The 22,685-nt window shown below is 43.6% G+C and overlaps 1 protein-coding gene across 3 annotated transcripts in view; it reads right to left on the reverse strand.

Annotated features, from left to right (window-relative positions):
- LOC126162066 (fibronectin type-III domain-containing protein 3A) overlaps nucleotides 1-22,685 on the reverse strand; it is a 323,114-nt gene that overhangs the window by 99,578 nt on the left and 200,851 nt on the right. For all 3 annotated transcript variants that reach the window (XM_049918327.1, XM_049918329.1, XM_049918328.1), the window contains one exon: nucleotides 2,951-3,114. In XM_049918327.1, the coding sequence (XP_049774284.1) occupies nucleotides 2,951-3,114 (164 nt within the window). The remainder of the gene's footprint in view (nucleotides 1-2,950; nucleotides 3,115-22,685) is intronic.

Consider the following 22,685-nt stretch of genomic DNA (forward strand, 5'->3'; position numbering starts at 1 on the left):
TACCAGCAAATCGCCGTAGGAAGCACTTGGGCGCATACTTACTAAAACGAAGGAAGAGTAGGGATTAACGTCCCGTCGACGACAAAGTTATTAGAGATGGAGCAGAAGCTCGAAATGGGGGAAGGAAATCGGCCGTGTAATTTTCGAAAGATCTATCCCGGAATTTATTGTACGCGATTTAGAGAAACCAAGGAAACCTTAAATTTGCAAGGCCGGACGGGATTTGAACGCCGCCCTCCTGAGAGAGAGTGCAGTGTGGTAAGAACTGCGCCACCTCTTTCGGTGCTTACATACAAATGTGAGGCGAATAACTTGCGCTTCGTTGTGCAGCTTAAATGCTAACTGCTGCAGAAATTATCATTAGCCTGCGGCTACGATATCAGGAAGGGTGGTAGGGGAGGCAGAAACTGCAGCAGTAAATGTGCGCAGCTAGCTGTAACCGACCACACGTGTGGCGGCTCCGGCGCACGTGGCCGTGGAGGCTGTAAACGTGATTTACTCCGCCACCCCTGCCGCCCCCGCACTCGACAGCCGGCGTCTGCCGCCACCGCCGGTTTAACAGTCTGGTGCCCGCCAAGCAATGTTTCAAACGGCCACAAAAGTTGCTCCTTTACTCCAATGGCTGCGGCCTTTCACCCTCCACGTTATTAAAGCGAAAGTAAACCTCAAGGTCCGCCTTCCCCCTTACGCAACCCTCCCCCCCCCCCTTTCCAAATGGGGGATGCCATATTTATGGTTTCATTTGCAGTGCTACCAAAAATTATTACGTTCCATACGGTGCTGCGCTCTGATTTGCAATTTTTCACAAAAAATTCACGTGTAACAATTCTTCGTAATTCAGCAGATTAACGTGACTTCATCAAACGTTTTCTTGTACGTGGATCTCCCGAGTGGATACAGCACAGCGCGTCGGCTTCTTGAAGATAGCCTGTGACAAGCTACGTATGTTTTCGACACCATCATCAACTGCTTCTGCCGCTGTCCGCCGCCCCCCTCTCCCCCAAGCCGTTCTTGATCTGCGTATTTTGTCCAAGTCAAAATATAATTAACCACTGTCAAAACATATCACAACGGTAATTCTGTAAAATATTGTACTAAATACCGACATAACAGTCAAACATTTTTCTTTTCTTTTCAGTCGACTTTATTCTCAAGCAGCTCGACTGGAAATTTGACAGTAGGGTCACGTTGAAGTTTTTAAAATTAAGCTGTAAGCATCTTCTGGCACATATAAATATTTCACGTCATAGGTGGCCAATTTTTACCATCAATTCATCCTTTTTTTGTGAAAAACTGAGGTACCTAATTATCATTGTCCGAATTTCTGATGACGTCAGTACCCACCAATCTGTCGTGCAGATTCACTGCTGACTGTGTTCGATTGCACATTTACGGATCAGTGGGATGTGGTCTGGAGAAACGTAGTCTTGACAATACAATTAAGGTTTGCTGTGACATCCGTATGTCTTTTGTAGGTGGATATTTGACTTGTTATTTCATAACAACTATGGTTGCTTTCCCATCTTGATAAAACTTTCTACCGGTATTTAACGCCTTTAATATGATAAGGTCTGCACAGACTGAGTACATTTTATAGTACTTACGGAACTTTCTACTACCGCCTGAAGTCCTTAAAGAAAGCTCAGAGAAACCTAACTTAATTTTGATCTGCTGAGGACTAACAACTTTCCTCCTCAGTGTGGAGATAATCTCTTTCTTTTTGTCTGTCTCTCTAAGATATAACCACTCTCATCTCAGTAAATCGTGTGGTCTTTGAATCAGACGAAAAATCGCTATGCTGACAATGGGCGGTCTTTGCTGCTGCCTGGACACAATGAAAATACGTCACAGATGTAGCGCGCCAGCACGATAACGTGGTATAGTGTAGTGAGTTTTTTTTTTAATGAAAATACAAGTTGCTTGTTAGTTAGCAGATTAGAGGCGACACACGATTAGGGCGAGGTTTTAAGTGACGTTAATGTCACCCGTGTCATCATTTCACGGAAAAGGTTCCACGAGTGAGAAAATATTCAATGCCAGTACAAGCAACGCTAACGAAGTTTTTCAGCCCAGAGGCAGGATATAGTCAGTTTGTTATGGAATCATATTCTAGAGAAATTCAAGTTACATGGATAGTATTTTCAGAATACAAAAGCATGTTAACCCTGGCGTTAATTAAAGAACGTCCTGCAGACACATCTTCAAAAAACTGGGTATACTGCCAAGTACCTCACAATACGTAAATTCATTGATGTCCTTTGTGACAACCAATGTTCCTCTTTTCACAAAATTAGTTAAAAGTATGAATATAGCAATTGAAACTGTAAAAAAATTAAAATCTGTCGTTTGATTAAGTAGTATGCAGAGTTGTGTGTATCCTTGAACTTCATGGGCTAGAGACGATGGAATAATTTCCTTATTCTTTAATATGAAACAACGGAAATTCTAAATTCCTTAGATTCGTAATTACTTCATAATGTTTTTCTCTATCTAGACATATCAAAGATCACCACGTTTGTAATTTTACATTAATTGTGAATAATAGTCTTGCTATTGAGTTAAAATGACTTGGGCTCCTATTACACAGTGATGAACCAAAACATTATGACAGTGTTCGTCCGTCTTTAGAACGAAATGTGTAACTGGCATTAGGTGTCTACGCACAGGTCATGTAATTCGTGGATAGGTCGCCGAGACATCAATGTGAGTTCAGCTATAATGCTCCTCAAACCATTGTCGCACAGGTCTGCCGAAAGATTACATCGCCGTCAGGGAACACATCAAGCATGAAGGGAAGCAGGAGGTTCGCAGCTGACAGCGTGTCTTCTATTACTGCCACATTACTTACACAATACAATCGAGCGTTCCATCTTTCTTTTGGTGTAACTTACGGGATAAGAAATCAGAGAGCACGAACATCGTGTACAAGGCTGGAGGCTGGAGTACTCACGTAGGGGGGCGGCATGGGCAGCATGGCCTGCGGCGACAGGATGACGTGGCGCAGCGTGCCGCTCTCGTCCACGATCTGCTGCACCACGTGGCCCGGCGGCACCTGCACCGGCATCGCGATGGGCGGCGAGCTGTTGGTCGACACCATCGGCACCGTCACCGGACCTGGAACACACGCATTCCGTAAGTTCCCACACACTCCCAGAACATCCACAGTATTATGACCTTCCTGAAGATCAAAAACATTAGCTGTAGGCATCAACATGGCTTTTAAGAGGGCTATTAGTTTATTACGGTCCGATCGATCGCTAAACGGAAATCGGTGAAAACTGAATATATTTTATTTACATCCGTTACCGACATTTTCCCGCTGTATCTCTACACAGTCGCCGCTCCAACTTAGACATTTGTTGCAGCGTTGTACCAACTTTCCAATTCGCTCGCCAGAGAAGGTAGCCGCCTGTACTTTCCGCCAATTCTCTACGCTGGTCTGCAGCTCGCTGTCTGTGCCAAAATGTTGTTATCATGTAGTAAGAGATGAAAAATCAGAGGAGCCAAGTCTGGGTTGTATGGTGGGTGATCAAACAGTTCCCATCGAAAATGCTGCAGGTGCGTCTCCATTGCTCCTGCAGTGCGTGACAGAGAATTGTCATGACGAAAGAAATGCATACCAGTTTTGTAATGTGGACTGCATCAAATCAGGCGAAGCCTTTCAACAGACACTCGTACTTCGCTCAGACAACATTTTCTAGGCATCTTTAGATGCTCACTCTGCACTCAGAACTGTAAAAGGCGATATGACAAAACTGATGAACATACTAGGGACACTGCGCAACTCATCTGCGCAAAACTTCGTCGTAGTTACACTGTGGTTTCCATTTCGCGACCGATCGGACCTTAATAAACGAATAGCCCTAATAAAACAACGATCTTGTGGAATTCAGATCGCCTTGCTCGTAAACGAGACCTAGAAAGCAGTATATACCACCGTCCACTGCTTCAGTGTTGCTTGTATACTGGAAGGTGTTCGATGCAGTTCCTCTTTGCTGCCTAGCGAAAAAAAAAAAGATAAAAGAAATCGTACGAAATTCAGAACAGCTTGTTCCTAGCAAATGGGACGCAGAGCATGCCACTCCTCTCGAAAATGACTTAGTATGTAAAAGTAGCTTCGGGAGTACCCCAAGGGAGTTGTTACTGGACCATTACTGTTCACATTCTGGAAAGCTTGTAAGGATGTTGCAGGATAGATTGTGCTGAGAAATAATTGTTAAGAAAAAAATTTTCTACGTTGCGCCGTTTCCAAGTTAGCCAATCAGGCCTCCGCGTGCGCAAAATCCAGCCAGGGACTGCAATGTGTTGCTCTTTTGCCTTCATACAATCGAACATGAGTCATACAAAAATCTGACCATGCGAGGAAGGTAAGGATCGAACCGAGCCAAAAGCTGAGCAGTAAAGTGCGCTATCATGTACACTATGTGATCAAAAGTATCCGGACACCCTCAAAAATACGTTTTTCATATTAGGTGCATTGTGCTCCCACCTACTGCTAGGTACTCGATATCAGCGACCTCAGTAGTCATCATACATCGTGAGAGCAGAATGGGGCGCTCCACGGAACTCACGGACTTCGAACATAGTCAAGTGACTGGGTGTCAATAGTGCCATACGTCCGTACGCGAGACTTCCACACTCCTAAACATCCCTAGGCTCACTGTTTCCGATGTATAGTGAAGTGGAAACGTGAAGGGACACGTGCAGCACAAAAGCGTACAGACCGACCTCGTCTATTGACAAAGAGACCGTCGACCGTTGAAGAGGATCGTAATGTGTGGTAGGCAGACATCTATCCAGACCATCACATAGGAATTCCAAACTACATCACGATCCACTGCAAGTACTATGCCAGTTAGACGGGAGGTGAGAAAACTTGGATTTGATGGTCGAGCGGCTGCTCATAAGCCACAAATCACGCCGGTAAACAAGTAATGCCTCGCTTGGTTTAAGAAGCGTAAATATTGCACGACTGAGCAGTGGAAAAACGTTGTGTGGAGTGACGAATCACGGTACACAATGCGGTTGTTTTGCGTGGCACTATCACAGCACAGGCCTACGTTGATGCTTTAAGCACCATCTTGATTCCCACTGCTGAAGAGCAATTCGGGGATGGCGATTGCATTTTTCACACGAACAAGAACCTGTTCATAATGCACCGCCTGTGACGGAGTGGTTACACGACAATAACATCCCTGTAATGAACTGGCCTGCACAGAGTCCTGACCTGAATCCTATAGAACACCTTTGGAATGTTTTGGAACGCCGACTTCGTGCCAGGCCTCACCGACCGACATCGATAACTCTCCTGAGTGCAGCACTCCGTGAAAAATGGGCTGCCATTCCCCAAGAAACTTTCCAGCACCTGATTGAATGTATGCCTGCGAGAGTGGAAGCTGTCATCAAGGCTAAGGGTGGGCTAACACCATATTGAATACCAGCATTACCGATGGAGGGCGCCACTTGTGGCCGTTGCCAGACCTCTCGCACACTTGCGAGAGCGTACGAACTTCCACTCACTAATCTGATTCTTATTGACAGAGTGTTTAAGGCACGATTATGACTTCAATATATATGTAAGACGCACTCCCAACCGTTTCCGAGAAAATCGAGTTTGACAAATTGTGTACGTTGTATGGTCGCTAGTATTCAAGGACTCCGAAGTCTAGCGTGTAAGCGCTTAGTTTCGTAAGCGCGAGATCACTGGATCGAATCTCTCTGCTGGTACTTTTATTTTCTCCATTCCAACGTAATTCTAACAACAGATTTAGTATTGCTGTAGAAATTATCAACATTTAATGATTCAGTTATAATTTTCAACACGGGGGCGGGCATCGTCATGAAGACGATACCGGCAGTAGTTGTGGCGTTTATCACGAAGGTTATGATGCAACTTAATCAGAGTTTTAATGTAGGCTGCAACATTCCCAGTGATCTCATGTTCAGCTAAGTCCTCCAATAACACACCATGCATATCCCAGAACCCTGCCACAACCACTTACCCAGCAGATTCAGTCACTTCGAATTATTTTCGTACGGGGTAACCAGCATGTTTCCACTTCACAGAGGCCTGCTTGGCTTCAAGCATCAGTGACAATTTCTTTCAGAAAGTCGTGCCCTTCTGCGACATAACGCGTTAAGTGATCCAAATTTGTCATAATTCGCTGGCACTTGGGGTCATCTGTCAGGTTCTAGGCACTTAGTGTGCAATAACTTTATGACATTTCAAAGAGTCATGAACGACATCGTACACTGAACCATAGGAAATGTTGAACTGCTGCGCTAAGCTTCGCAGTTACACAAGCCGGTCGTTCAAAATTGCTGCTTCAACGGCACTGACATTCTGCGAGGTTGCAGCTGTTACCGGCAGCCCGGAGCGTAGCGAATCACAAAGGTTCACAGGGCCGTCTTGGAAGAATGCACATCGGCTGGAGACATCGCTACGGTCCATACAGTGGTCCCCAAACACGCCACGCACATACCCGTGAATTTAACTGTTTATGACATTTGGCCCATAAATATAGAACTACACTTCGCTGCTCTTCACAAGTTGACGACGGTTACATGCCCGCCCGCCATGTGTGTTTCGTAGTTGAAACGAGGGCTGCACAACAAAGTAACATCTGTATCGCGAACTTCAAACTATATCGAAATGAAATTTCAACAATCCAGCTCCAATATCAGGGGAGTAAAAAATTATTGTGCGTTAACTTTCCGATACTTCGTGTCGTACAATGTGTAAACTACTGAGGACTGCACGAATCAGGATGACACGGATTGTAAAAACTTAGAAAACAATTCCTGCGACATGTAATGAGGGCCGAACACAGTCTTGTCAGTATGAATGAAATCGGTGAGGGGAGCTTCGTGCGGTCCCCTTGTTAGCAGCGAGCGGCGGACGAGACAGACTTGAATTACGCGACGTACTGCTTTGCGGATTTAGTCGAAAACGTATATTGGCGAACCCTAATGGATTCTCTGTGCTGCTGCACATCCAAAATTAGTTTAAGAACGGATCGCTAGCCGCGAATTGACCCACAAGGCAGGGTTAAACTTCTGTGTTACAAACGCAATATTTAAAAGGCCTCTAGGAATACAACCGCGGAACATTTCCGAGATCCGACCACTGGAATGGAATACGAACACCGCATACAGTTCCTACGCCACCTCCAACTGTCTCCTGACTACTTACACCGATAATCTCTACTTAATCCAACACCCCCACACTTCAGCGTCAATAAGAGAAAAAGCCAAGCAAAAACATCACTTTCAAATTTCCTCGGAAATAAATATAGTTAATTGGATTCTAGCACTCTCGCCAAGACAGTTTTGTTCAATAAAGCACCGCCATTTAGTTAGTTACTGGGTTCGCGATCTGATGTAAGAGCCCTGTCTAGCGGGAACGTGCGCGTTCGCTGAAAGGCAACACTCGCTAGGAAATCGTACAACTCTACGCTGGCTCATGGGAATGCACTTTCGAATGCTTTCAGACTGCTCGTACTACAAAAAAAGTAACTTGCGTGATCACTCAAAACCTTTAACACCTGAATTTTCTTAGGAAAACACCACATCCGCCCCAGGGACACATGGCGTCTCACAGCACGGGATTGCACGCCGACTACTTCTGATTTCGCAAGTTCCAAAACACATCCACGAAATTATTTAACATTTAGGCTTTTCGGCCACTCGGTAGCCGCGTGCAGGTAGTTTCAGTGGCCCTTCGCCACGCACGCTAACCACTCCACTGCAAATACTGCCTACCACCGGTCTTTTGAAGCGTTCATTTCCCGGCAGGTGTTTGGAACCACCTGCCCGTCCTGGGGAAACCACAAGCCCTTGAGCCAGCCTCTTAGGTCTCCTCAACAACCCATTTAGCGGGATTAGGGAAAGACCGGCCCATCACCCCCGGACAGCGACCTTGGCGCAGTCGAGAGCCACAGGAAGCGCACACAGACGCGACCAAGAAATCACGTTACAATTAGTTGCATTTATGTCGCGATAAATATAAAGAACGTAATATACCTTATTTGACAATACAGGGATTGTCCTACTAATTTTATTATATACTTTGTTAGGATGCGTAATGAAAGTATCATGTATGTTGTTAGTTTTTTTTTCTGCTTTAGGATCAAAGGTAATTTCATGAAGAGATTGTATGTAAAATACATCGTTGGCGGTTTAGTTTCCCACAGAATTGCTGGTAACCTGATACGTGATTTAAAAACTTTAATAATCAACACAGGTTTAAGATCCCTGTATGTTCAAATAATGAATATATAACACGACATGAAATGTAACTAATTTCAATAAGACAATAAAATGGTAAGCACTCATGTGTGTACGCAAAAAATTTTCAGAGGGAGACAATGGGAGGGGTGAGCAATATTCAAAGCTCCATTTTTTCAACTAATTCTCTAGTCGGAGAACGTGTCGTGCCCCAAAAATTAATTTTGACAAGAAGTATACAACACTTATTGTATCTCAAAAGATTGACAGTTAATACACAGTAATTTTGAAGTAGATTACTTTGGTATGTGAACGGTAAACATATTTCGATAGTATATGAAAGGTACTTCTATTTAGGTTATTAGCATGAATATAAATGCCATTTTTTTTACTCAACGATCTGAAATTACATCCTACGATTAAATCTCAACGAATTGTGAAGTAAAATATTTAAAAAATTATGTATTCACATTCCCTTCATGTTAGGCGGAAACTGAAATAATAAAATCGGAAAGAGGAAAAAAATCAGAATACGTGACATAACCCAGTTGGATATCAACAAAAATATCGCATTAATACCCCTCGAAGCAGAGAAACAGATAATAAACTTTGATAATACTTAATTTACTTTGATCCCGTCTATAACAGTTTGTTTGCTTATGAAATATCACATCTGTTCACTGTAGCGGATTTATTGCATTATTTATGATTTATATTTTTTAGTGTTGACTGGCATAAATGAAGCTGAACAAAATGTGTTTTGAAAGCTCCATTTATCTGGGTTGGTTAGGTCAAACATACCCATTAGTAAATGCACCACTACAGCAAACTGGTAACTTATCGAAACCACCCTCAAACTGGTCTGTAGAATAATCTTTTAGCATCCTAGGACTGCACCAATATAATCCTCGCCCAGCAGTCTGTTACACGGTTGCGCAGCATGGCAACTGGAATGCATAATCCCTAACTTTGTGAATGCGTGTGGCGTTGTTGCACTCACAGACTTTGTGAAGATCCCAATCCTGGAGAATAATTTTTTTGATCTTAACATTTCACACTTTTCTCCATTTCTTCTAGCACAGGAAATAGTATTTGCTTCTTTCGGCTAACGTGTTTGGGGCTGTAACTAAAGTATAGATGTTCACACCTACGTAAGAGTATGGTTGTGTTCTTCCGATTGCACTATTATACGTAGCTCTGCTGTGTTAAAGTGAATACAGACTCAGCAACGCAACTTGTGTTTTCCTTGTCCAGAGACAGTTGTGATTCCATTGTGCATTATGAGAATCGGGGATGGATGACGCAGGTATGAGGTAGTGGGAACTGGCGTCGGGATCCGTGCGAGTGGGTGTTGAAAGAGACCGTTGCTGAGCACGGTGATGGCTGAACAATGAAAACACAGAAAAAAATTGAAGATGTTACATCGGCACTGGTCTGTAAAGGTCAACCACTTGACTGCAGTAAAGCGTTGAAACGGAAGCCGCGCCAAGGAATAGGCATAATTTCCCTTGCTAATAAAACCCTAGATATGTAGCGATTGCTAAAGCAGCAGTGTTAAAGTTGCCGTTCAGTGGAGTCGCAGACAGTGATTCGAGGGAAAACTGTAATGAAGAAAAGGCCTATACTCAGGTGCCAGGAAGGGGCAGCTGCTCCCTCTTGCGGACGCCTAAGTATATACCTATTAGCGGTAGCCTCTGTATGACTTTTTATGTTGTAATCTGTAACGTTGTAATAATGAACTAATGCTGAAATGGATATGTTAATTGCAGAATTACTTGATAGTGTCTGCAAATGGCGAAAGCGCTATCATTTAGACAGTTCTCTACGACTATTACTCTTAATAGTGAGAAAATCATTGGCCATGTGCAATTCCTCTCCCGTCCTACTGCGACTAGAGCCATTGGCCCGCCTCTAGCCTTTAATTTTCAGATTTTCTTTCCTTTTGCTCCTATCTTTCGATGGGAGTCAATATTTTCCGCACGCACTTACTGCTGCTCTGATCAGCACACGAAAGCCCTTTTCTCGCAGCGTGCGCCGTGTACAATACGTGCCCCGCCTCGGCGGCGTGGAGGCGATGCAGCCAATCGCCAACTGGCTGCAGGCGACGGAGTCTTTGTCGGCGTGCCAAGGCCGAGCAGCGCTCAGCCGCAATAGCAGTAGAAAGTGGCGTTGGTTTCTCCTCGTAGCAAGCTGCAACCACTCTCCTTCCCGCTCCCGCCTCCGTTTACGAAGTAAAATTAACCTCCAGGGCTGACACCTACAAATCGAAGGGGAACAGAATAAAACGAGCTTACATTAATCGGGAAAGAAAACTGAGATACTTCCGAGTACTTTCCTACCGGACGCATCTAGTTAGCATGTCGCCCTCTGGACCGTTTCGGGAGTTTAGGATCTAACATCTCGTGAACGACGAGTTAACATGAGACGCAGCTTAAGATCGAATTACAAAAGGATAAAGCAAGCAGGCGGCTTTTTCACTCTTCGGGAAAAGCATACCGGAATTCGTTCTTTACGTTAAACGATTCAGAGAATCCAGAGAAAACTTATTACCTTGTGGTAGGACGAGGCCCTGAGCTTCCCTTCTCTCTTGAAAGAGGATGCATTTCCTCGCCGGAACTTAGAGCTGCAGTTGCTGTTTCTCGAGGAATTCGTCAGTTTCCTTCGTGAGACTGAAGGGACCACTTACCAGCACTACCATCAGCGAAAAAACTTTAGCAGTGCCACGAGACTGGATGCCCCTGGCACATAGCTAACCGCTCATTAGGAAGGAGACTGAACACTTACTTCGCAGTACTCCGCCCATCCAAAATGGGCCATGATTGATTTTATTCCTAGTGTATAGATGACGCCAGCGCAGTAACTATGGTGGCAACTTGAACTAAACCCTGTAAAGAAGAGATGCGTTTTCGACCAGTCAGTTGTGAGCAGGCAGTGTTAAGCAGCAGAGACGCGATTGTTGTGTGTCAATGTCGTCGTGTCACAAATCGCAGTGCAGCAACGAACTGAACTTCTCTAAATCGGGTGTTCAAGGCATTCTGCAGAATATTTTGAAGAAGAGCAAAGTGCGCAGAAAGGCTGTCCTGCATAGCTTGACTAGCGAACCAAATAACGACGCGTGAACGCCTGCCGCGACTAGGTTAAAGGCCGGTTCCCACTAGAGCGCGGCGGCGCGGCGTGCGGCAACGGCAGCGGCAAGCGTTTTCCGCGTTGACGCGGCGGCTCGCGGAATTGGCGTTCCCATCTGGAAGCGGCAGACGTTAGCGGTAGCCAATGACGGACAGCCACTGAGGTACGGGGCAGGACCCACTGAAACGCGCGGTGCGTTTGAAAAACTATATCTTACACCTACATGAAGGAAAGACGAAGTTGGGTGAAGACATACCAATTTTTCATTTTCTGTACAATGTACTCTTTCACATATTTCATTATTCATGTTTTCTCATTTCACCATGAACAGATTTCATGACTACCGTTCACGATTGTTCACTATCTCCTAACACATTGAAACAATGTACGACAAAAGAAATTATTTAGATAGTTGAGCGAGACAAAAATTTAAAATGTGATACGGTAGCAGGTACACGAAACAGTAAGAACACAAAGGCTAGGTGGAAGGGATGAAAGTGGAAGCCACCTGATAGAATTTCCCACAGAGCATAATGTAATCATCGCCAGCACCTTGCTTAAGAATCACGAAAGAATAATATATATTTCGAACAGTTTTCGAAACCAGATTTTAAATTGTAAGGCATTTCCTGGTGCAGACGCAAACCTGACTGAAGACTGTCAATAGCAAGAAAAGCGTTCTGAAAAAGAAAATTTGTTCACGCCGAATATAAATTCTAATGGTTGGATACTATTTTACAAAGGTATTTGTGTGGAGTGCAGCCTTGTACGTAACTGAAACGTGGACGATGAACAGTTCTGTCAAAAAGACAATAGACGCTTTCAAAACGTGGTGATTCATAAGAATGCTGAACATTAGATACGAGGATCGTGTGACTAAAGAAGAGGTACGGAATTAAATAGAGGAGGACGAGGAAATTACGGCACAACTTTGACAACAATAGGGGTTAGTTGACAGGACGTATTATGGGGCGTCAAAGAGTGAGGACAAAGGGGTTGGGTGATACTATTCTGATAATAATCATCTGTTGAAATACTATTCTACTATTTTATCTATTAATGTAAGTAGTGAATTTACTCTTCCATGCACTCCTCCACAAAACATTTAAACCAAAACTGAAATCAGCTGAACACCAAATCTTTCAACCACTGTCTGACAACTACTGGATTTACTTTCAACTTTCTATAACTATCACCGGTTAGCCACACACACATACAGATATAAGGAGAACGAAAATAAACAAACATTAGTTTTCAGCATATAATTCTGCAGTTTGGCAACATGTACATAAACAAACCAGACAGGAAGGGACATGAGGTGAACACACTGTAGTTACGACGTCAAATCAGAGTTTTCAGTAAAACGTCTACTGCTAGTGACAGAAGAAAAAAGAGCGAACATGAAAATGTGCTTATGTTCCATAATCTAAGTTTTAGTTCAACCTCCAGCATGTGACCAGGTGAGGGGAAACGTATATGTCTGCCAAAAACTCGATTCACTGTAAGTAATCAGCTATGCATTTAAAACAAAACTGAATCATTCTAGATTCCACCGAAAATGCCTTAAAGTAAAAGGCGAAACGCGTCTTGAACCAATAAAGTACACTCGATAAAGAAAAAAACGTTTGTTACTTACCAAAGGAAATAATCAATAGCTGTAGATACTTAGCAAATTACATCTTATGACATACCAGCAAATTAGTTTCTGTTTAACTTCTCATTCCACACGCTATTAAATGCTGTTTTAAAAAAATCATCTATCCCTTCTGAAAAACTGTAGTTTCTTTCATATCTCGGTAGATAAACTGATTTAGGATATTTATCATGCGACGAAATACATGACTTTTCACAAGATATCGTTTGCAAAGAAACACGTTTCGATTTCTTGAAACGTTTACGAAATTTGCGGTTGATACAACCACATGGTTTACGACGAGCAGGACGAAGTATCGGTCGCGTCGCGAGCGAGCCGCGGTCGGTCACGGCACAGCCCGTCCGCCGACATATCATCCAATATCTCGAGAACGGTGATAGCTATCGATCTGCTCTCAGCTTTAAAAACAATTTCGATATGTTGACTAAATTTCATATGCAATAATGTATAACCTAAAATGAACTGTACGCAAAGTCCACGCAATGCGTTTTCACCTCTGCACACTCATTAAAATTTCGTGTAAAGGTTTACGTAAATGCGATACAGCAAGTAACTACGACGAATAACGAAAAGAAATTCGGTCCTTTATCGAGAGAAGATATCAGGCTATAACATGCCCAAGAATCAAATTTTTCTACCGAATAGTTTGCTTGGAATCGGATGATATGTTTTTCATAGCTGCCGCCGCGTCCGCGCCAGCGCTTCGGCGGAAGTTCGTGTGGCCCGGGGTGCCGTACCTGACGTCACGCTCAGCGCGTTCTATGATTGGCGGCGCGCACCTGGAGCGCGTCACGCGGCAGCGGAAGCGGTTCGACATGGGCAAACCGCGACGCAGAGCCCGCCGCGCCGTGCCGCTGACGCCGTTTCCATGGCAACCACGCCGCTGACGCGCGGTTTTGACGCGCGGCAGCCCTAGTGGGAACCGGCCTTAAATGAAAGCGCGGACAATTTTTTCCCCACTCTTCCCTAGAGCGGGTCTAGAGCGTTAACCACTGCCTCGCCTTGGTCGTTGCAGTTGTATGTAATCGAGATATAATTCTTTCGATAGCTGTGACGTTCATCGTATTAAATAAATAGATCTACCTAAATTTGTCTCCTACATTTCAATTACCAAAGTTTGTAAGTGAAGTTATCTATTAGTCTGTCCTATTTCAAAGGAGGAAGTAACGTCTAATAAGTGCTGCCTTGTGCATCATCTCCCCCTCATTGTCTTCTTCAGTTTATCAACAAACCACAACATGTAGATATCCACTGATACCTAAAGGCGCCCTATACTTTTCCAAACATTAAGGTCTTCAACGATAGGATTCCGTATTGGTATCCATGTACTTTACAGTAATCGATTCTGCTTCTAATAGGTCGTCGTCTGTTCTCTCTTCTACTCCTGTTTGTTTTCCGATACATGTGTGTGTGTTTCTCCCTCCACCCCTCCCTCTCAGATCTTAAAGGGGGAGAGAGAATGTCTTTACAGTCTTCATTTTATAAGGTGCGGAACTATTTGCGTAATTCAATATGGTATCCTTCCATGTTCTTAAACAACTTCTCATAATCTACATTTCTGATTTCTTGCCTGATGAATGTTACTTACGTTGTATCTATATTAGTTGGTTATCTGTTTCTACATCTACTTCTATACTCTGCAAACCACCATGAGATGCATGGTAGAGCGTACCAGTTATTACGGTTTTTCCTGTTCCATTCATGTATGGAGCGGTGGAAGAATGATTATTTGAATGCCTCTGTGTGTGCAGTAATTATTCTAATCATATCCTCACGATTCTTATGTCAATGATACGTAGGAGGCTGTAGAATAGTCCTAGAGAACATTTAAGCCGGTTCTTGCGACTCTGATGACAGACTTTCTCGGGATAGTTCACGTATGTCTTCAAGAGTATGCCAGTTCAGTTCCTTCACTATCTCTGTGAGACACTCCCATGGATTAAACAAATCTGTCCCCAGTCGTGCTGCCCTTCTCTGTTCACGTTCAATATCTCCCGTTAGTCCTATCTGGTACGGGTCCACACTTGAGCAATATTATAGAACTGGTCGCACGAGTCATTTGTAAGCAGTCTCTTTTGTAGGCTGATTGCTCTTCCCCAATATTCTGCCAATAAACCGAAGTCTACCACCTGCTGACCCTTTGTGATCATTCCGTTTCATATCCCGTCAAAGTGTTACTGCACATGTGTAAGTCATCCGATTCACTCTTTATACCTATAAACAAATACATTTGCAAACATACTTTACTTTAATATCTTTTCTCTGGGACACCTCGCACCAGAATTAAATTAAAACTGATCCCGTCCCCAGGTTGTGATCGGTCTTTTGGGAACTTTCTTATGAGTCGATGATCACTCGCAATTTAAAAAAAAAGGCTCTTTGCTTTACATTTATGCCGAGCGGTTCTAGGTGCTACAGTCTGGAACAGCGCGACGGCTCCGGTCGCAGGTTCGAATCCTGCCTCGGGCATGGATGTGTGTGATGTCCTTAGGTTAGTTAGGTTTAAGTAGTTCTAAGTTCTAGGGGACTGATGACCTTAGAAGTTAAGTCCCATAGTGCTCAGAGCCATTTGAACCATTTTTACATTTATAACGAAAGTTCATATTATTGAGGAAATAGAAAGCCTTACTGTAATAGCGAATCTGACTTAAGGAAAACACCAGAAGCGAACATTAGCTGCCGCAGTCCATCTGGTACACCTTTAACCGACGAAGTATTGGAAATATTTCTTTGTTTTCCGTAAAATGGACACAGTCTTCTTGTGAGAAGATAGCACTGGCGCTCTTGACGACGTGACTAAAATTTGCGAATTCTGCTGAGGAAAAATTAAATGTCTGCTTCCCGGAGACTGCATGTGAAGCAAGTACTGAAAGAAATCGGAGCTGCCAGTAAGTAGCAGGCTGCCTCTGTAGTTACAGACATTCGGGTGACTCTTCTAAACGTTCCTCACGCCATCACAGTCGCCTGCTGTAACTGATGACTCTGTTGCGCTCAGCAAATTACGCACTCCAATAATGTTAATGTCATTGAGCGGGAACAGTCATACAAGCATTACCACTTCAACCATTTGTCTTACAATCGAGGGAAAGTTCCCAAAAGACTGGTCACAACGTGGGACGCGATCAGTTCTACTTTAATTCTGGGACGATGTGTCCCAGACAAACAAATATTAAAGCCATATGTATATGCAAGTGTATTGATGTGTGAATATCTGTGGCTGCGCATCGCGATCAGCAGCTGCAGAACACAGTTTTTCTCAGATATAAGAAAAAATAATTAGAAAACGGTCGTTTTCGACAGCGAGAATGTTCCATGTACTGGCAACACACAATAGCAACTACAGAACTCGTTGACTTCCACAGTTATCGATTTCGAGAGCACAGACGAACGTCAAAACGGACTCCTGAAGTTAGTTTCACTTACAAGTGACATGTAATACTTCGCTAAACATTCGTCAAGTAGTTACTAAAAGGTAAAATAAAACTAGCATTGTCCATCATAACAGGCTTTGGCAATTCCTTTCTTTTTGGTTAAGTTAGCGGTATATTCGGAGGCAGTACTAGTTTACTCTCCGCCCCCGGTAGCTGAGTCGTCAGCGCTACAGAATGTCAATACTAGGGGCCCGGGTTCGATCCCGGCTGGGTCGGAGAGTTTCTCCGCTCAGAGACTGGGTGTTGTGTTGTCCCAATCATAATCATTGCATCCCCATCGACGTGCAAGTCGCCGAGGTGGCGTCAAATCGAAAGACTTGCACCCGGCGAACGGTCTACCCGGCGGGAGGCCCGTAGTCATACATTTAAATTTACTAGTTTACTGGCACGATTTGATTACCTAGGACATTAAGAGTCATTACGGCAAGTCTCTCTACGATTCCATATCTGAATTTTTCACCATAGGTTGGTTGGTTGATTGATTGATTGATTTGGGGGAGAGGACAAAACAGCGAGATCATCGGTTCCATCGGATTAGGGAAGGAAATCGGCCGTGCCCTTTCAAAGGATCCATCCTGGCATTAACCTGAAGCGATTTAGAGAAATCACGGAAAACCTAACTCCGGATGGCCGGACGCGAGTTTGAACTGTCATCCTCCCGAATGCGAGGTCAGTGTGCTAACCACTGCGTCACCTCACTCGGTTTTCTCGTGATAAAATACACTAAAATCAACGAAGAGGTCCTTAACAGCAACACAGGGGCAACTAACACTCTGTGAAACGAAAGACTGAGCACTTCTTTTACCGTTGTCTGTTCTGCAAAGTCTTAGTCCGAGTTAATATAAGTACAGATCACGACATATACAAGGCACCTATTATTTCGCCATCACCGATTAACAAAAATGTTATTTCGCACAAACATTGTCGAGATTTAAGTTGCTTTCGTCTATTACACTTCAAGAAAATCAAAGTCTTAATATCTTTCCTATTACTTTTGTACCTGCAGGATAGGATAGCGCCCTTTCTACCCCGATGCAGAGAAAGAGAACAGTGGAAAACTGCCGTCTAAAATGATTCAGCAGTGCACCGTTGTATGCAGATGAGACGGCTGTGGGAGGTGAAAGCGGCCGAGTTCCACGCATTGTCCTGCGGCGATTGCCATTCGTGGGCTTCAGGCCGATAAAACGCCATATCCTACGACAACCACTTGCGCAGTCCGCCCGTCGAACAGCAGCGTGCCGTCATTCTGACTAACATGTCTGAACGCGGAGGTCGCTGTGGTGCACAGCCTTCCGACGAAGCAGTGGTAGACGCATGCTCAAGCTAACGACACACGCGATGAACTGTCCGCGGGCAGCGAACCGTCAAGTGCACGCAGTACGGCAAAAGCACCTGGATGCCACGAGGGAATCAGAGAGAGAGAGAGAGAGAGAGAGAGAGAGAGAGAGAGAAAAAGAGTTCGAAAGGCGACTAGTTTCTTTATTACAACTGAACGGAATCCGATATGTACATAATTTTTCAGTGGGATATTACCGAAAGAACTTTTAATAGAGTCGTTTCTGACACGATAGCGACAAACTTGAGGCTGTTCTTAGTTTCCTGACGGCTGTATCGTCTTAATTATCACACTGAAATTCCGTTACATTTCTAGCAATTTTCTGATCATCGTATTCTGGCTTGCTTTATTTCTTCGAGTACAATCGTCTTATTACAGTACCTATCTCTTTCATTAACCTTTCAACGTCAGAATTTTATCTCCGAGTGATTTAAGGAATCTGTCAACCTGAATGACGTTAACTTAGTTGTTTCCATTGTTGCATGTCGAAAGCAATTACGTAATATCATCCAACGTCTATAAGTTATATCCGTAAACCTAACAGAAAAACTGTTGGGAAAATAATTCCTGAAATTTTAATTTCGATTTGTAATGACAACCCTTACCCATTCTTTTCAAGCGGTGTTTATGTTAACACGGAATGTAAACTATGTGTGTGTGTGACGTTTAAACCTAACAAATAAGACATGAACAGACGCTTGCTCTGGTATAATGAGCAGAGTTTGTATTACTTTCCAAAGTTAGAAATTAATTGAATATTGCTGTTCTGGACGCACACGACACGTTGAGAAGAGCTTGTTTAGTCCACAATCATTTGATTTCACATTCTAAAGATCTAGAAATGTGTCACATGCTCGACAATCGTAGCAAATAGTGGGTTACTTTTGAACACCAAAACCATTCCTACGTTTTGTTGGAAGATCTGCACAGATGGAAGAAAGGAAGGAAAGGAGGAATGAAGATAGATAGGTAGGAAGATAGGTAAGTGGTTAAGCAGGAAGAAAGAAAGAAAGATGGAGAAAGGAACAGAAAAAAAGAAAGAAATGCAATTTATTCAGAGTTTAAGTCATCGACAACGGAACACTAATCCACTTAGCCAAAGCTTTATCCGATGCGTAAGTCATTTACGGAAACGTAAATTAGGATTCACAGATGGGGATTTGAAGGGCGCTTTTACAGAATAAGATCAAGCAGTGAGCTGGGTGGACCTGTCATTGAGATATGACAGTATTTACATACAACCTAACTACTATTTTTTCGTGGAATACCTACTCTGTTAAAACCTGTCTGCATTTGGAAAAAAAAAATTATGGCAGTATCGCACACTAATTCTCCACCACAGTATTTCGCACTGAAAGAATTTGACAAATTGGTGGTGATCCGTGTGTGGGCGTAGGGTACTTGTGCTCGTTGAACAGACAATGTGCCATTGTTGAGTTTCATGGTTTTCATTACTTTTTTCCTTTCGTTCCTGTCTATATGTTCTCTTTACAACACATCACATTCAAAACGAATTCTTTACAGTCATCGATATTACACATTTGATACACTAAAACTGTTAGAACAAAGCTACGATGAACGCTTTATGTAAGAACGTTCTAAAAATGCTAAGTTAAGGAAAATATTGCAGCCTGCCATGTAGGTGACGTCACTGAAGACTGAACACATGTTCGACTGGACCTGTTTAAACACTCGTCTCTGTCACTATAGCCTACAAATTCGTCGCGAAAGACTTTAGTATCTGTACTGATATTTAACTTTTTCGTCTATCTTTTATTTTTCGGTCTCAGCCGCACTTTCGTATAAAAAGGTGCATCTGGAACTGAAAAATAAACTGTAGGGTACGGTATTTGCGATTACCACGTAAGGCAGTGCATGTTCTTCAACGTGCTTCTTTGCTGTCCACAAGGTTGGTTAGGAGTCCTTGTGGTAGGGCGTTCCATTCTTTCACCAGCGTAATTGACAACTGTTTGGATGGTCGTTGGTGGGCGTGAACTTGCTGCAATTCGTCTCCTCACCGCTCGACGGGGTTTATGCCTGGAGAACGGGTAGGCCAGTGCATTCGCCTAATATCCTCTTGTTGCAAGAGCTGCTCCATCTCAGCTGTTCGTTGCGGTCGCGCAGTGTCATCCAGAACCGTATCGTCATTAAAGACAAGAAAATCGCCTCAAACACACTGTCGTATTGCCTTTCCGCTAACCGAGATGGCTGCATGGGCACGAATCGAAAGCCAATAGACTGAAAATTAAAAAACATTTGGGGGTCAGTACGCCCAGTTAACATTACGCCCCCCACACCGTAACACCTGGACCACCGAAACAATCGGTTACGTTATTTGTGGCACTGTGCTACTCCTTCATGTGCGTCGTACCAGCTGTGCCTCAGTTGTCAACCGCCCTGGTGGCGGAACGGAAGGCTCTACGACAAGAACTCTGTACCAAGCTTGTGGCGAGTATGGGAGCATGTTCCGGGGCATGCACTGCTGTCGATGGTGATCACACACCATATTAAGAACAATATCCCGCCTTTGAAATGTCAAGTGGACAGTTATAAATCGCAGTGACATCAGTGTACTTATTGTATTTGAATGAAAATATTGTTACCTTTCGTACTACAATGTAGTAATTCATTCTATGTGTAGTCCAAGTTTCATCGAGCTATGTTATGCGGAAGTTACTTTCATCCTTTAATTTTGCACAGCAGTGTATGTACGAGGATAAGTCGATTATTATCCACAATTTAGTTATATTTTTTGTTTATTTTGGTAGTACTATCGTTTTACGTTGATGACGCATGCTTTGTTTATTTGTTGTTATATCTTTGCAATTTTCAAGCTGCTAGGTTAGTTTCGTTATCGCTGCCGTGCTGTTCATCATGGCTATTCCGCTGTCTACTTGCACCAAAGAATAGTAACGTTCAGAGATCCATTTTTTGTGGTCAAAAGGCGTATCGGGCGCCGAAATTAATCGAATACTTTCGGTACAGTACGGGAACAGTATTTTGCCACAACGGAGTGTCTACGAATGGATTGAAAAATTCCGAAATGGTCGCACAAGTGTTACGCACGATGAAGGAGCTGGACGACCGTTTACCGCAACAAATGAAGAAACCATTGAGCGTTCACGTGAAATGATTCTCTTAGACGATCAACTATTGACGAAGTGGCACATCGTCTGCAAATTGGTCACGGTGCTGCGCGCGAAATCATCCACAACAGACTTGGGTTTTATAAAGTCTGCGAAAAAATGGTTCAAATGGCTCTGAGCACCATCCGACTTAACTTCTGTGGTCATCAGTCGCCTAGAACTTAGACCTAATTAAACCTAACTAACCTAAGGACATCACACACATCCATGCCCGAGGCAGGATTCGAACCTGCGACCGTAGCGGTCGCTCGGCTCCAGACTGTAGCGCCTAGAACCGCACGGCCACTCCGGCCGGCAAAGTCTGTGCAAGATGGGTCCCAAAACAACACACACAGTTGCATAAACAAACGCGCTTGGAAATCAGCAAAAAACTTTTGGATCGCTATGGTAACGAAGGGGACAACTTCTTAGACAGGATCATTACTGGTGACTAAACATGGTCCATCATTACGAGCCGGAAGTAAACAGCAGAGTATGGAATGGAAACATCCAAATTCGCCGTGCGAGAATAAGTTCGAGAGCCAAACGTCCGAGGTAAACTGATGCTTACGGTTTTTTGGGACGCACAAGGTCCAGTACTGCAACATTATGGGGAAAGGGGTACACCAATTAACAGTACAGTGAGATGCTTACTGCCAGGCTAAAGCCTGCAATTCGAAGGAAACGCCGAGGATTGCTGTCAAAAGGTGGTGTGTTGTTGCACGACAATGCGCGTCCGCAGACTGCTTCCCACACTGCTGAAAAGCTCCAGAAACTCAAAATTGAAGTACTGGATCACCCTCCATATAATGCCGATCTTGCCCATTCTATCACTTGTTTGGTCCACTCAAACAGACATTAAGGGAACGTCGATTTGCCTCGCACGAAGCAATGAAAGAAGCGGTGCATTCCAGGTTAGCAACTCAACAGAGAACCTTCTTTTATTAGGGCATCAAGAAGCTTGTACAACGATTTTATGAGGGCGTCAGGAAGCTTGTACAACGATGGACCAAAGTACGTTGAAACACAAGGAGACTATGTCGAAAAAAATCATGTTCTTGTAAGTTTCCTATTTGATTACAATGAAATTTTATAACTACTGTGCGGATGATAATTGACCCTCGTAGGTATTAATGAACGTAAAGGACATCTTGATGCGCACCATGAGCTGCATTTCAAAAATATTTTTTTTCTGAGTTTTATTATCCGTGCATAAGCAGAGTGTTGTTGTTGTTGTTGTTGTCTTCAGTCCTGAGACTGATTTGATGCAGCTCTCCATGCTACTCTATCCTGTGCAAGCTTCTTCATCTCCCAGTACCTACTGCAACCTACCTCCTCCTGAATCTGCTTAATGTATTCATCTCTTGGTCTCCCCCTACGATTTTTACCCTGCACGCTGCCCTCCAAAACTAAATTGATGATCCCTTGATGCCTCAGAACATGTCCTACCAACCGATCCCTTCTTCTGGTCAAGTTGTACCACAAACCTCTCTTCTCCCCAATCCTATTCAATACTTCCTCATTAGTTATGTGATCTACCCATCTACTCTTCAGCATTCTTCTGTAGCACCACATTTCGAAAGCTTCTATTCTCTTCTGGTCCAAACTATTTACCGTCCATGTTTCACTTCCATACAAGGCTACACTCCATACAAATACTTTCAGAAATGACTTCCTGACACTTAAATCTATACTCGATGTTAACAAATTTCTCTTCTTCAGAAACGCTTTCCTTGCCATTGCCAGTCTACATTTTATATCCCCTCTACTTCGACCATTATCAGCTA

Source organism: Schistocerca cancellata, chromosome 2 (assembly GCF_023864275.1).
Source record: "Schistocerca cancellata isolate TAMUIC-IGC-003103 chromosome 2, iqSchCanc2.1, whole genome shotgun sequence".
Classification (NCBI taxonomy): Eukaryota; Metazoa; Arthropoda; class Insecta; order Orthoptera; family Acrididae; genus Schistocerca; species Schistocerca cancellata.